The sequence below is a fragment of the Elgaria multicarinata genome, chromosome 2 (assembly GCF_023053635.1).
Source record: "Elgaria multicarinata webbii isolate HBS135686 ecotype San Diego chromosome 2, rElgMul1.1.pri, whole genome shotgun sequence".
Classification (NCBI taxonomy): domain Eukaryota; kingdom Metazoa; phylum Chordata; class Lepidosauria; order Squamata; family Anguidae; genus Elgaria; species Elgaria multicarinata.
In genome coordinates this window covers 78934966-78950632 of record NC_086172.1, presented here as the reverse complement: position 1 = coordinate 78950632, position 15667 = coordinate 78934966, and the positions used below count along the sequence as shown (strand labels likewise).

Genomic DNA, 15667 nt, shown 5'->3' with positions numbered 1-15667 from the left:
ATTTGGAGGGCACCTTGTTGGGGAAAGCTGATTTAGTCATTCTTATTGAGACTAAAGTGATGCCTTTGGGGAGCTCAAGAACAAAGCAAAATTGGGACAGTCTTCCCCAGTTACCCCCATCATTTGCTAATGGGAGATATACTGCCAGTGTGCAATGGAAGCTACATATTGAGATAATTACCTTTGGTAGACGTCATTTGTAAATTTGTCTAACCTTAAAAGAAAAACAAGGTACTGGCCATCTTCACAACTGGTAGCAATGGATTCCATTGGTTTGTCATATGCACTATAGAGAAAATATTACTTTTGTTGTACTTCTTTATTTTGCAGACATAAGAGAAAAAGGTCTGGGAACAATGAGAAAGGAAAACAGCACCACAGCGATCAAGGGATTTGTATTTGTAGGTTTAACAAACAACCCTGCACAGCAGATCTTCCTCTTTTTAGCTTTCCTATCTTTTTATATTATGACCTTGGTGGGAAATCTTGGAATGATTGCTTTAATACGAGTCAGTCCCCGTCTCCACACTCCAATGTACTTCTTTCTCAGCAACCTCTCTCTCCTGGATGTGTGCTTCTCCTCTGTGGTTGCCACCAAGTCCTTAGTGAATCTCTTAGCAGATAAAAAGTCCATTTCCCTCATTGGGTGTGCAATGCAAATGTACTTTGTAATAGGTTTGGGGAGCACAGAGTGCTTTCTCTTGGTTGCGATGGCCTACGATCGCTACGTGGCTATCTGCAAACCATTGCTGTATCTAGTCCTCATGTCTCCAAGAGTCTGTACTTTTTTGGTGGTGGGGTCATACGTCCTTGGGCTTTTGCATTCTCTTGTCCATACAGTCTTCACCTTCAGGCTGTCATTCTGTCACTCTAATAAGATCAATCATTTATACTGCGACATCACTGCACTTTTATCCCTCTCCTGTTCTGACATCTACCTCAATGAACTCCTGATTTTTTATGTGGCTGGACCAGTGGAAGCAACCACCATCCTGAGCGTCATGGTTTCCTATATGTATATTCTTACCAACATTGTGAGGATCAGCTCATCTGCAGGCAGACTCAAAGCCTTCTCCACTTGCACTTCCCATCTGATTGCAGTTACAATCTTCCACGGGGCAATTCTCATTCTGCATTTCCGACCAAAGTCTAGCAATGGCTCTCCCACCCAAGATGTGTGTGACAAGGTTCTTGCTGTGTTCTACACAATTGTCATCCCCTTGCTGAACCCTTTGATTTATAGCCTGAGAAACAAGGAGGTGAAGGATGCCCTGGAAGTTATTCAAAGGAAGGTGTGGGGCAAAATGTTTAGCTAGCTAGTAGGGATGTGCTCCGCTTCTAATCGGACTGGTGAATTAGAAGCGGAGCGGGGTGCTTCGCCTCCCCTTAAAGCGGAGGCGAAGAGGATTGGGGGGCCGGCGGAGTGTTGCAAAGAGGATCGAAGTGAAGGCGGATCCTTCGCCTCGATCCGGAGCTCTGCAAGAAAGGTAAGTGGGGTTTACCGGGCCCTGCTGCTGTCGCTGTCGCCCATGCGGCGACAGCGGCAGGGCCCGGTAACTCCCCCTCCCTCCTCTCCCTTACCTGCATCCGTCCGCGGTCCCTCGGCTTCTTCAATTGAGCCCGCGGCTCAACCACACTTGCCGCCCAGACTTCCTGGTTGAGCCACAGGCTCAATTGAAGAAGCTGAGGGAACACGGATGGACGCAGGTAAGGCCCCCCTCCCCCTTGGTCCCTTACCGGGCTCTGCAGGTAAGGGAGAGGAGGGAGGGGGCCTTACCTGGCGCCACTTCCCTCCACTGCGGAGCTCCGATTTGGAGCCAGAGCTCCGCGGCGAAGAGGAGCGTACTATGGGCAGAGCGGCGCAGGGAGGAGCGGGCCTGATCCGAAATTTTCGGATCGGCCCGCGGAGCAGATCAGGGGGGTCCGTGCACACCCCTACTAGCTAGCATCATTTAACAATAGAACATTGATGGCTTGGGACCGCAATACCTGACAGAACGCCTCTCCCAACATGAACCTACCTGTACACTGCGCTCAACATCTAAGGTCCTCCTCTGAGTGCCTACTCCGAGGGAAGCTCGGGGGGTGGCAACAGGGGAGAGGGCCTTTTCAGTGATGGCCCCCTGACTGTGGAATGATCTCCCTGATGAGGGTCGCCTGGCGCCAACACTGTTATCTTTCAGGCGCCAGGTCAAGACTTTTCTTTTCTCCCAGGCATTTAACAGCATTTAAGAATCGCTAAGTTTGTTTTTTAACGGACCCCAGAATTGTTGTTTTTTAAATGGATACTGTTGTTTTTAAGTTACTGGTGTTAGGAATGGAAATGAGTTTCAGTTTCCTTGTATCATGTTCAGTATAATTTCTCTGAATCTGCATTAAGATGGTGACATAATCCAGAGCACAGAGCCTGAAACACAATTTGCAGAAAATCCACATGCCACATAATGCCCCCTATCTGAAGGCCTTTTCAGACAATTCTATCGCAATGGATTGGGGATATGCAGAGATTAAGTTAATGGACTTTTCTAATCCCTGGGGAACAGTAAAACCCAAACATTCATACCTATAGGTTGTGCAGAAGTATATTTGTGAAAGCTTTCAGGAATCGTCCTCTCATCTAGTAATTCCCCATGGGTCCAGGGCCTTTGATCCATGCACCCCTACCCCTTCTCTTCAGTGAAGAAGACAGCTTCAAGCATATATTGTGGAGCTGGGTTTTTCCCACTTTCCATTTCCGAATGGTTCCAAATTAAAATTCAAGAAATCACACAGACAGACACCAAAATAATAGTTTTTGGTTTGCCACTTGTATTTTTGATTTCCCTCACTGGACCTCTCAGTGGTTTTCAGTACCACTGACCAAGGTATCCTTCTGTGCTGACTTGTTGGCAGGGTGGGGGGTGTTTGCAGTGCTTCCAATCCTTTTTTGTGGGTAGAACTGAACATCCTCAACTGCATAGGTGTGGGGCAGCGAATGAGCAGAGCCTAGCTCCCTTGTCCACTTCTCGCTCATGTGCTCAATAAACTGCAATGGAAGAGAAGGAGTTACTTCCAAGTAGTCACGTTCAACCAAGATCCCCCTTGTGTCCACCCTTTCTTGGCAGGAAGAATACTCCATTGGGGGCAATCATCTTTTAAACTTATGTGCACATTCTGTGGCCTGGAAATTTTGAAAACGGCAGGCAAAGGGTTCTCCCGATCCCTCTCTCTGCTTGAGGGAATGAGTTACTCCTGAGTAGGCATGTTTTGCCCACTCCTCTCCTAAAGTCCAACTTTTCATGACACCACTTTCCCTTCCGCCAATCAGCACTGCTCCCCACAACCCACATTGAAGGCAGTTCAGGTCACACAGACTCCCAAACTATGCTGAAGCCACCACAATAGGAAAATCCATCTGAAAGTAACTTTGCAAAAATCGGGTTTTACAGCATGAAAAATCACACTTGCTGTGGGCACAATAGGACTGGAGTAAATGCCCCATGTAGACAGGGCTTAAGAGCTACCTTCTCAAGCCAAATATGGATTCTCTCTCAATCTTCTCTATCTTGATGGGGTGGGGGGTTGTCCAACCCCATCCCAAAAGGAAGCATGAGATAGGAAATGATATGAAGACATTGTCAGGGTGGACTTAAGGAAGGTAAAATGAAATGCTCATTGCAGATCCCTTGCATTTAACGAAGTAGTGTCCCAAATTTCATCCTTAAAGCCATGCAAGGTGTGAATGGGGTTTCCCTCTAGCCTCACCAGCTATCAGGGACCTCATCATCATCTGGCCAGAAAATACTTTAGGCCAGACAGCTGTTCTTCCTCCTATCATTTCTGTTTGTTTGCTTGTCTGTTTTTCTGTGAAACTCCCAGACTCAATTGAGGAGAGCTACAGCCCTTTCATTGACAATTCTAAAGTTCTCATTTCGCAGCTATATTCTTAACGCCTCCCCCTTTTCCTTTATCTTGTTTATTTCTTTGTTGTGTACTTTTAAATAAAGATATAATTGGACTTTCGACTAATACCCAGGATGCCTTATTAAAATTCCTGCATTGCTATCCACATTGTTTGCATCCAAAAAGAGCTTAGGCAATGACAATATTTGTGAGGTGTGTAATGGCAGTCAACAGTGCTAGGCCTCTGTCCCTTAAGAGATCTGCTTATTAGTTTGAGAAGAAGTATTTCCTTGACCATCATTTTACATGTAGCTAGAACTGATATGCCTCAGCCATATTGGGGGTTGGAATCACCTCATGGGTAATCATGGTTAGATCTATCTCAACAGTAGGTACATAGGTCAGGGGGTGGGGAAATGCTGCATAACTGTTGCATAATCTGTGCCTGGGAGAACAAACCTAACGACCTCCCTAGAGAGGGGAATAAGATGTGCATATAAATATATATGTATGTATGGGGCGACTGTATGGAGGTTCAAGCCCCCAAAGAGTTTACCTAAATACATGACTGTGGTTGCAATTCTGTGTACACTTCCCTGGAAGTAAGTCGCATTGAACTCAGTGGAACTTATTTCAGAGAAGACATGCATAGGATTATGCTCTATAGCTGTTTATTTTCCTCTATTAGATGACTACCAGATATTTTTCATCTACGTTAATTAAACCACAGATGTACAAGCAATGTCAAGGGAATACTAAATCTTTAGGGGTATGATTCCACCTTTCTGTCATTTAGAACCTCATGCAAAATCAACTGAATGTTGAAAACAAAGACTCTTAATTAAGTTCCACGATCTGTTCTAGCAATGGTCTATTTGTTCAGCCTTTGACGTCATTCCCAACCCCACTCCCAGTCAACTTGGCCAGTCTGCCTCCATCCTTGGGCTGAAAACCGAATAGGCCCCTCCTAGGGAGACAAAATGCCAAAGGGGATATTGACTGACTGACTGACTGATGGATTGATTGATTCAGTTGAATTTGTATACTGCCCAACTGACAGATGCCCCACATGGTGGTTTGCAATCATAAGGGCACAACAAAAAAGTGCTCGCCTTAACCGAAAAACAACACAATTGATAACAAAAAAGTTAGGGGTGTAAATAATAAACAGGGTTTAATACACTAATAAAAGCAGAGTATAGAGACCACTTATATTAACAGAATCAATAGTGTAATCACACAATTAAAATGGTGCAAAAAGAAAGGTACTCAGCAAACTCGATTGGCTTGGCCAGATGCGTTTCGACACAAAGTCTTCCTCGATGGCCAGTGTATTATAAATATGAATAAAACAGTTACAAAAGCCAGGTTAAAGGCATAGAAGTGCTAATATTTGCATTTAAAATAATCAAATATCAATTGGACCTACCTAAGCTAATCAGCACTCAGGGCTATTTATAAAGCCTGGGGGCTGACATGAAAATTCCTTAAAATAAGAGTAAATGGACGTCACTCCCCTCAATATGAAATAGAGAATCCTGCAAAAGATTAAAAGAGTGAAAAACTCTCAAACATCTGATCCTTATATTTTTTTAAAGGGCCACAGAAGTGTCCCCAAATATTTACCTAATGTTTAAAAGAAGCCCATAAGGAGTACTTGAAGCAGCCTCTGCTCACCTAAACAAAGAGCTGGCATCTAGACCAAACCATTTGAAGCCAGGCATACATACTGATGCTAATGAATAAAAGATTTATAAGAAGCACCTGTGCCATCAAGTAATGGGGCTAGGTCCTAAAAGGAGTTAATTCCTGCCTTTATCCAAAGAGGCCCTTAAACTAACAACCTCGACAAAAAAGAAAGAATAAAACCAATAGAAATTCAACACAGCAAGAAATAATCACTTAAGTACACAAAATAGAGGACAAATTACAGTCATCATTTAGGCCTGTGGGCACCATGGTTTGTAATGTAAAAATGCAGAAGAGTTCCCTCCTCTTTAATCTATTTTCCAAATCTTGATAAGGACCATTTTGTCTCTCAAGGACCGAAAATTTAATATCCTCCACAGAATGATCTAATTCTATAAAGTGCTCGACTAAAGGGGCATGCATTCTCTGATTCCTAATGCAACTCTTATGCTCAGAAATCCTGCACATGTGATCCACATGTCAACCAGGGACAAGCTCTCAGTTATCCCAGGATAGCTGGGATTGGATTTTTCACAATTTTCCCTGTGGTTCCAGGACAACTCCAAGGTCCATGGATGGTGTGGCTCTCACTCCCTAGGTCCTACCCGCAAGTAGCAGGGCTCACCAAACAGGCATGGAGCTCTGCAGGGGGAATCCGTGACCATCGTGAGTGAGGGGGGAGCATTTTTGCCATCCCTGGGATGGCTCTCGGTTTTCGGTGCCGAGTTTCCAGTTGTTTTTTTAAAAAACTTTTTTTTGGCACAGGATTGTGCCCGCACAATTGCGCAAATGTCTCCTTCTTTAAAATAAAGCAACACCACGCTAGAACGTCCACCTTCACTTCCAGGATGATGGGCAGGCGTTTGGACCCTGGACATTGCTCCCAAATCCACGCACAGCTTTGTCATGGATTATTATTAAAGAATTGCAAACTATGTCTTCTACTGCCATAGGTAAAGTGCGATCAAATGTTTTCAAAGCAGGACACACATTTCTGGCCTCTTCAACTTGAAGGTGCCAACAGAACACTGCACAAAAGGAACCGAAGAGACCAGAGGAAAGGTTTCCTCAAAGCTTCCTAACAAAGAGATGCCAGAGTGAGGATATAAATCATTTCTCCTTGTTCTTGACCTTACTTTGATGAAGGTGACATGTTCCACTTCCATACTCGCAAAGACATTAGGTTTTTTGTGAGAGTGCAGCTTTGCAAGAATGATCCTTACTACCCAATGATATATAGCAGCCATTTTGGTGGGCGATTCCACAAGGCAGGATGGAGTGGGGAGCATTTTTCTTCCTCCAAAGTCCATCTCTGTAAGGAGCAACATTTTCCTTCAGGTGCAAAAATGTTGAAACCTGGTGGGAATCTACACTGATGTTATTCTAACGTTATGAATGGGTTACTGTGACGCACAGCGTCACATGACCCTGTGTCTCTAACATTGTAAATAAGTTGTACTTACTGGTTTTATTTCGTTGTCCCCTTTCGTTGTTGCTTAGTTGTAGCACTGATACTGATGCATGTGCCTTGTTCTATCGGTAATTTTCCTCTTCTCTGGGAGTAGCGGAGCTGCTGGGTTTGCTCCGTCCACTTCGCCCCGTTTGCTATCTTATCTGCTACAGCAGTTGGAGATTTATCACACCAGCGTTATACTGTGCAATCACTGACAATTGAATGCAAAGGACTCAGAAGCTTTCCACCTTAAAATCTGCTTTTATTGTGAAGTATTCCCATGTATCCTGCTTTAATTGTGCTTCTTTTGCAAAAGATTTGCCCTAATTCCGAGCCACTGCTGCGGGTGCAGGATTTTAAACAAATGCTTACATCTGCGTAAGCTTTAAAGATAAAGACACCAAAATCAGCACAGTAATAGATATTAGGGAGAGCTTTAAGCATACCAAATTTGAATTGAATTGGATAATCCGTTGATTTTTTATGATTTATTTTTTTTTTACATTTCCCCCTCTTTGCAAAGAAGCTGAGGAGCGCTAAACTCACTTTCTGGTAAGCAAAGGATTGCTGTAGCTCCGTGCAGGAAAATTAACAGGGGTCTCTGCTCCTAATCCAAAACTCTAACCAGCAGGGCTTAAATGGTGTGTTTGAAATAATCCCAACAGCTGGAGCTTCCAAAAACATGCCTCACCTTCTGTGCTGCTGAAAGTTTTCAATTTGGTCAGCCATCCAAACCCTGACCAGACTTAGACCTGCTCAGCTTCAGGAAAGTGGTTAGCTCCTATGCATTCAGGCTACTCCTAGGAACTAGTGTTTAGATGTTTTGGGAGGAGGTTTATGTGTACTTATGACTATTGCCCTGCACTGCTGGCTAGGAACGAGGCAGGAAGCGGGTGAAGCAAGTTGAGCAGCTCTGCTACTCTCAGAGAAGAGGAAGAACAACAGAAAGGATTGAACAGTGTGCCCTGCAGCTAAATGTAAGTAACGCTAGCATGCCCCGTGATACAGATAACCAATACAGATAACAATGTTAGAAACGGACACTAGCAACATTATAAGACTAGTGTAGATCCGCTAAAATTTCTTAAAAGCTAATTTATATTTTTAAAAGTCAACAACATCCTTTCCCCAATAAAAATATTCCTGATTTTATTTTCAAATGTTTTAAAATTAGTAACAAAATATTGCTTTTCACCAGCTTTCCTTAACAAATATGATAGAGATGTATATGTCACATATTGCTATGAGCAAATGACTTCTTATAATTTTCCACCCTATTTGTGGTAGAGTGATTGAGGGGTGTGGTACTGGGGGGAGGGGGCAGAGAAATTGAGGAGACTGAATTTCTTCACAGGGGAAGAGAAATTGCCCAAGAGTTTCTCAGAGTTGGGGCTAGTCACTATTAGCAACAGCAGTAGCACAGCTTCTTCTTTATTCAGCTGCTTTTTGTTGGTTCTGCATGTGGCAGCAGCAGCAACTGTGAGCTTTTCTATATAAGGCTGTTAATCAGCTGAATCTATTTTTGGTTTCATCACAGAATTCAGATCTAAGCATTACAGGAAGAGCATTTCTTTTCTTGCTTTTCTGCTGCTTAACCTCTAAGTGGTACTGTGGTATAGCAGAATAGTGCAAATACATTTAAACACACACACACACACTTTCTTTCATTTTTACAATTAAATACTTTATTTTCGCTACTCAAAAAAAAACACTCACCAAAAGTGGAGGATCACAAAGATCCCGTAAACAATCATGAGTAGGGAATGGCAAGCACACAATAAATGCCTCATGTAAAACTGCCCAGTGTTAGCAGCTTGACAACTATTTTATTTATTTATTAATTATTTATTTAATACATTTATATCCCACCCTATATCAGGGCGGCATACAGATAAAAGCAAATAGTATAAAACAGTAAATATACACAGCTAAAAACAAATTAAACCATAAACCAAGTTAAAACTAGGGGTGTGCACGGACCCCCCGCTCCGCTTCTCTTGCAGATCCGCGATTTGCGGATCGGCCTGCTTCGCTCCGCCCCCACTCCGCCTATGTCTGCTCCGCTCCGCTGCGGAGCTCTGGATCTGGATCGGAGCTCCGTTTCCCCTCCCCCCCATAGGCTTGCATTAAGCTAAAAAAGTATACAACTTTTTTCTGTTAAAGTTAGAAACCTCAAGTTTGGCACCATGACACCTCATGGATGTATACACGCCAAGACTCAAGGCTATCCCATCATCCACTGATTTTGGGGGAATTTATGAAAATCGGGCACCCCATTCACACCCCTTTTGATAGCTCCGTCAATTTGTACGTTAAAAACCTCAAACTCACCACCATGATAGCTTATCCAGGGATACACATGCACAGCAAGACTCAAGGCAGTCCCATCATCCCCTGATTTTTGGGGAATTTATGAAAATCGGGCACCCCATTTGCAGACATGGACTGTTCTCTGACATTGGGACAGATAAAAAAAAGGGAAGTGGCACACTCACAGATGCCATCTAGACCCACAATCATGCCAAGGTACAAGGCAATCCCATCATCCCCTGATTTTTGGCGGAGCTTAAACCTGCAGACAGCTCAATGGGGCCATTTCAAAGGAAATCCCAAGATGCCATGAATTGGGGAATAGAGAGATCAACCTAAATATGAATCTTCTTCCACACTTGAAAAATGGATTTGGAACTTCCAAAAGTCTAATTGAGTGCAGGAAGGACTTCTCCCCTGAGTCAAAGCCAGACACAAACCATCCCTGCGAGGCAGGCAGGGGAGGAGGGAGGGAAGGCAGGCAGGCAGCAGACATTTCTGGGGGCATAAGGAAGTGAGCCAAGGATAAGCCAGTAATGCATATAAAATGGAATAAATAAATAAATAAACAAAGGAGGGGTGGAATTAAAAGCAGCAGTGTTGCTGAATAAACAACAAGAAGAACTTTAAAAAAAAGGCTATATCTGTCTTTTACCAGTAAGGGGGGGGTGGACTTGCCCAAAGGGGGAAGCATCAGCCATTTGACTGGTCCTGTCTAGGTATCAGTCTTTTAAGAAGCAAACGCTCACTTCAACTCATGATAGGCATTGCTCCACTGAGTTACTCTTTTGGAGGGCTCTGATGGCCCTCCAAGTACAGGAGAGTGGGGGCACGTCCACATGCCCTAGGGGAGCTCATCCCCTTGCACCACATGTATTCAGTTGTTCCCCAAAGTTAGGGTGGGTAGCACTGCTGTGTGTTTCCTATCTGTTAGTATGATTTCAGGTTGTGTTTGTGCATTTGGTGGAGCTACTGTTTTAAAAAAAAACGCTAGGAAAACTCCGTTCAGAGTAGAAAGAGAAGTTTCCCAGAATCCCAAGTTACCCGTTTTGCATATCCCCTTCTCCAACTTTGGGATCATGTGATCATGACCAGGAGTTGACTCTGCCCCTCAGCAATCGAAAAGGTAATCTTTTTCCTGCCTTTACCCTACTTTTTACAAAATTCTAGCAAGCGAACCTCACCACGCAGAGAGCTGAGAGTAGGCTCAAAATGACCCCCAGCCATGACTCTCTAAGCACAAGAAGTTTCAGAAAGATAGCTTCAAAAACAACACAGTTATCCCCTTTTCTTTTCCGCAATGCAATCCTATGGGCGAAATGTTTCAAAATGGCGATCGGAGCGGTCCGCAGAAAGAGGATCGCTCCGAAAATGGGCGCTTCTCTTCGCCTTGCTTCTAGGGGTCCGCGGTCTGCTTCTACTCCACCTCTGGGCAAGGCGGAGCAGGCCAATTCACTTCTGATTCTCCGGTTCTAATCAGAGCAGGGCACAGGCCTAGTTAAAACAATATATAATTTAAAAGCAGTAAAACTATTAAAACAGTTAAAACAATGTGCCTAGTGAATTCAACCATTAAAAGCTTTGTTAAAAAGCCATATTTTCACTTGGCGCCGGAATAAAATGAGCATTGGCGCCAGTTGGGCCTCCAAGGGGAGGGCATTCCACAATCGGGGTGCCACAACAGAGAAAGCCCTCTCCCTTGTCCCAACATAGCGAACGTATTGTGCTGGTGGCATGCATAGAAGGGCTCCTCCGACAGATCTCAAGTCTCGGGCAGGCATATATAAGGAGAGGCGCTCCCTCAAGTATCGAGGTCCCAAACCGTTTAGGGCTTTAAACGTCATTACCAACACCTTGAATTCTGACTCGAAGCGTATAGGCAGCCAGTGCAGTTTCTTTAAGACCGGTGTTATGTGGTCTCTGTAAGATGTACCTGCCAGCAGTCTAGCTGCTGCATTTTGCACTAGCTGCAACTTCTGAGTCGTCTTCAAGGGCAGCCCCACGTAGAGTACATTGCAGTAGTCTAATCGGGAAGTTACTAGTGCATGCACTACTGTGGCTAGGTTGTTCCTGTCCAGGAAAGGCTGTAGCTGGTGGATCAGCCGAAGATGACCCCAAGTACTCTGTGCCACGGAGTCCACCTGGGCCTCCAGTGACAAAGATGGATCTAGGAGTACTCCTAAGCTATGCACCTGCTCCTTCAGAGGAAGCGCCACCTCATCCAGAACAGGTTGCTTACCCAATTCCACCAATCCACAGAGCTACCCTCTTATCAGGTTTCAGCTTCAGTTTATTGGCCCTCATCCAGACCATTACAGCCTCCAGGCATTGGTCCAGCACCTTCACAGCCCCAGCTGACTCTGATGACAAGGAGAAGTAGAGCTGAGTATCATCAGCATACTGATGGCACCCAACCCCAAAACCCCTAATGACCTCACCCAATGGCTTTATATATAAGTTGAACAGCATGGGGGGTAGAATAGAACCCTGTGGCACCCCACAGCTTAATTGGGAATCCCCCAATACCACTCTCTGGAGTCGGTCCCACAAGTAGGAGCGGAACCACTGTAACACAGTGCCTCCTACTCCCATATCGCAGAGCCGGTCCAGTAAAATACCATGATCAATGGTATCAAAAGCCGCCAAGAGATCCAGGATCTAGGGTATCACTCCCCCTGTCTTTCACCTGGAGTAGGTTGTCAGTCAGAGCCACCAAGGCTGTTTCAGTGCCATGCCTTTCCTGAAACCAGACTGAAATGGGTCCAGATAATCTGTTTCTTCCAAGAACATCTGAAGTTGCCCAGCCACCATACGCTCAAGCACCTTGCCCAAAAAAGGGATATTAGTGATGGGGCAGTAGTTCTCACATACCTCTGGGTCCAGGGAGGTCCTCTTCAGGAGAGGATGCACTACAGCCTCTTTCAAGGCAGCAGCCACCACTCCCTGACAGAGGGAGGCATTTACCACCCCCTGGACCCACCCAACCAATCCACCTCTGCTAGATAAAATTAGCCAGGATGGGCAAGGGTCAAGCTTACATGTGGTGGGACAGACTGATTCAAGCATCTTGTCCACATCATCAGGCTGCAACAACTGGAACTGATCCCAAGAAACATGACCAGATGGGGCACTGTACACCTCCCCAGGCTCTGCGATAACTGTGGCATCAAGTTCACCCTTCACAACCTAGGATTGCCCTGGGGTATTGTAAAGAGAGAATGGTGGCTGCCATTTAAAAAATGGTGGAGAATATTAAGAGAAAATTCTGCAAAGTTGCTTTCTTTTTCTAAGGGAAAAGAATAATGTCTTCTGAGAAATTGCAGCTCAGCCCTATTACACAGATGTATGTTGAGACTTCTTTAAGGTCATGTTTTAGAATTGAATTTGAAGAGTCTTTGAAAGAACACTTTTTATGAGCACATAGCACATTGCAATTGCAATGTCATAGCAAATTTAAAACCCAGCTCAACATGTTGAGTGAGAAACACCTTTTCTGCCCACCAGCCTTTTGATGGCACCTTTCATTTCCTTGTTCCTTAGGCTGTAGATCAAGGGGTTCACCATTGGGATCACTATTGTGTAGAATACAGATGCAGTTCTTCCTGTATCCTTCGAATGGCTAGCATTAGGCTGGCAATATATGAGGAGAATAGTAGCGTGGAATATGATGATGGATGTGAAGTGAGAGACACAGGTGGAGAAGGCTTTGCATTTTCCCTTGCTGGACTGGATCCTTGCTACACATATAATAATGAGAACATAAGATATGAGAATGATTATTATTGTGCTGGTTTCCACAAAGGTAGCAAAAATGAATAGCAACATCTTATTGATTCGGGTGTCGGAGCAGGAAAGTGCCAAGACTGGCAAAACGTCGCAAAAGAAGTGATTGATGGAATTTGGCCCACAGAAAATGACCCTGAAAGCAGAAACAGTGTGAACGAGGGCACAAACTATGCCCCACATGTAAGAACCAGCTACCAGCTGAATGCAGAGCTTTCTCGACATAACCACTGTGTACAGTAAGGGATTACAAATGGCCATGTAGCGGTCATATGCCATCACAGCCAAGAGAAAAGATTCAGCCACAACAAACATGATGAATAGGTACATCTGTGCTGCACAAGCAGAGAAAGAAATCTCCTTGGCCTCAGAGTTGATGTCAGTGAGCAATCTGGGTGTGATGGATGAAGAATAGCAAATGTCAATAAAGGAGAGGTGGCTGAGAAAAAAGTACATTGGTGTATGGAGTCGCGCTTCGAACCTAGTCAACAGGATGATCCCAAGATTTCCCAACAAGGTGACAATGTAGATCAGGAGAAACACCAGGAAGAGGATGATCTGTAGGTCAGGATGGTCTGAGAAGCCCAGGAGGATGAATTCTGTCACCAAAGTGTGATTTCCCCTCTCCATTCCTTTAGGATCATGTTTTGTTGCTAAGAATTGGAAAAGACTATGCAGGATACAAGATGGGCAGAAGGGTGACTCAAAAACCAACAACTGAGCATGGCTATCTGGAGATGTCCTCTTTTTCCAGAGGATAAACCAATGCTAGGGTGGAAAAACCTCAAGGTGACAACATTTTAAAAGAGAACATTTCAAAAGGCATTGTTTTTCAGAGGGTGACGTTGTGCATCTATGTATGCAGATGTTCCCTGGAAAATAGTGAAACACGGATAAAGAAGTGTCCGTTTGCTGCTTGTTGCCTCCAAATTGAGCACATATTAACAGAGAAATGCATAACAGAGAAATACAGGAAGAAAGATTGGAAGGGTTTCCTAGTATGGCAATCTGACCTTTTCCTATATTCTGGGAAGCCGTAGGACAGCACTAGAACCTCTGTGCAACCAACCCAACTGAGAAGGAGAAGACGCTCTTCCTGGAATTCAAGGGCAAATGTTTCCTTGCAGGGCCCAAGGGCCCTTTTTCATTTGCTTCTGTGGCCTTTGGGATCTAATCTCTGAAGCATTTTGAGAATTCCCTGCTTCAGGCAGAAACAAAAACATCAGTAGTGTATAATATAATTCTAATGCACATAATGGCTAAGTGGAGTGGCCAGTGCCTCCCTTCGCCTATGGATGACCTATGCTGGGAACTGGTCAGGGGGAGTGTGTCCCTGTTGGTTCTGCTGGACCTCTCAATGGCATTCAATACCATTGACCATGGTATCCTTCTTGGCTGCCTTGCTGGGATGGGACTTGGAGGCACTGTTTTACAGTGCCTCCATTCCTTCCTGGAGGGGCAGACCCAGGAGGTGGTGCTGGGGGACTCCTGTTCAAGTTCTTGGCAGTTGACCTCAGAGCTCTGTTTAACATATACATGAAACTGTTGGGAGAGGTAGTCCGGAGTTTTGGCGTGCAGTGCCACCAGTACACTGATGACACCCAACTCTACTACTCCTTTCTCCCAATTCCAAGGAAGCTGTTTCAGTGCTAAACCCACATCTCTCAGCAGTAATGCACTGGATGACGGCAAACAAATTGAAACTTAATCCTGACAAAACAGAGGTGCTCTTGGTCAGTTAAAAAGCAGATCAGGGAATAGGGATTCAGCTTGTGCTGGATGGGGTTACACTCTAGGCATGTGCTCCGCTCCGATTAGAAGCGCAGAAGCAGGAGTGAATTGGCCTGCTCAGAATTGGCGAATTGCCCAGAGGCGGAGTAGAAGCGGACCGTGGACCACTAGAAGCAAGGCGAAGAGAAGCGCCCATTTTCAGAGCGCTCCGGTTTCCGCGGTCCAATCCGATCGCCATCTTGAAACATTTCGCCCATAGGATTGCATTGCGGAAAAGAAAGGGGGATAACTGTGTTGTTTTTGAAGCTATCTTTCTGAAAATTCTTGTGCTTGGAGAGTCCTGGATGGGGGTCATTTTGAGACTACTCTCAGCTCTCTGCATGCTGCGGTTCGTGTGCTATAATTTTTTAAAAAACCGGCGAGAAAATACCTTTTCCGAAGGGCTGAGGGACAGAGTCAACTCCCGGTCATGATCACATGATCCCAAAGTTGGAGGAGGGGATAGGCAAAACGGGTAACTTGGGATTCTGGGAACTTCTCTTTCTTAGTCTGAACGGACTTTTCCCAGTGTTTTTTAAAACAGTAGCCCCACCAAATGCACAAACACAACCTGAAATCATATACTAAGCCAATAATAAGAGAGCACTGCTACCCACCCTAACTTTGGGGAACAACTGAAAAGATGTGGTGCAAGGGGATGAGCTCCCCTAGGGCATCCCATGTGGACGTGCCCCCACTCTGTCCTGTACTTGGAGGGCAATCAGAGCCCTCCAAAGAGAGTAACCCAGTGGAGAAAAGCCTATCATGAGTTGAAGTGAG

The 15667-nt window shown here is 44.8% G+C and overlaps 2 protein-coding genes across 3 annotated transcripts; one reads left to right on the top strand and one right to left on the bottom strand.

The window, feature by feature from the left end:
• Nucleotides 1-356: 356 nt before the first annotated feature.
• Nucleotides 357-3789, top strand: LOC134393636 (olfactory receptor 5T17-like). 2 transcript variants are annotated; one of them, XM_063118698.1, is made up of 2 exons: nucleotides 357-1277; nucleotides 3778-3789. In XM_063118698.1, exons 1-2 carry the CDS (start codon nucleotides 357-359, stop codon nucleotides 3787-3789), a joined length of 933 nt encoding a protein of 310 aa, XP_062974768.1. The 2 variants fall into 2 exon arrangements, with proteins under 2 accessions (XP_062974768.1, XP_062974767.1); XM_063118697.1 differs by lacking the exon at nucleotides 3778-3789 and having other exon boundaries at nucleotides 357-1316.
• Nucleotides 3790-6545: 2756 nt separating this feature from the next.
• LOC134393333 (olfactory receptor 5D18-like) lies at nucleotides 6546-13747 on the bottom strand. Its single transcript, XM_063118364.1, has 3 exons — nucleotides 12836-13747; nucleotides 10379-10403; nucleotides 6546-6730 (listed from the first exon to the last, which is right to left on the bottom strand). The coding sequence occupies exons 1-3, from the start codon at nucleotides 13745-13747 to the stop codon at nucleotides 6546-6548; spliced, it is 1122 nt and encodes a 373-aa protein (XP_062974434.1).
• Nucleotides 13748-15667: the final 1920 nt, after the last annotated feature.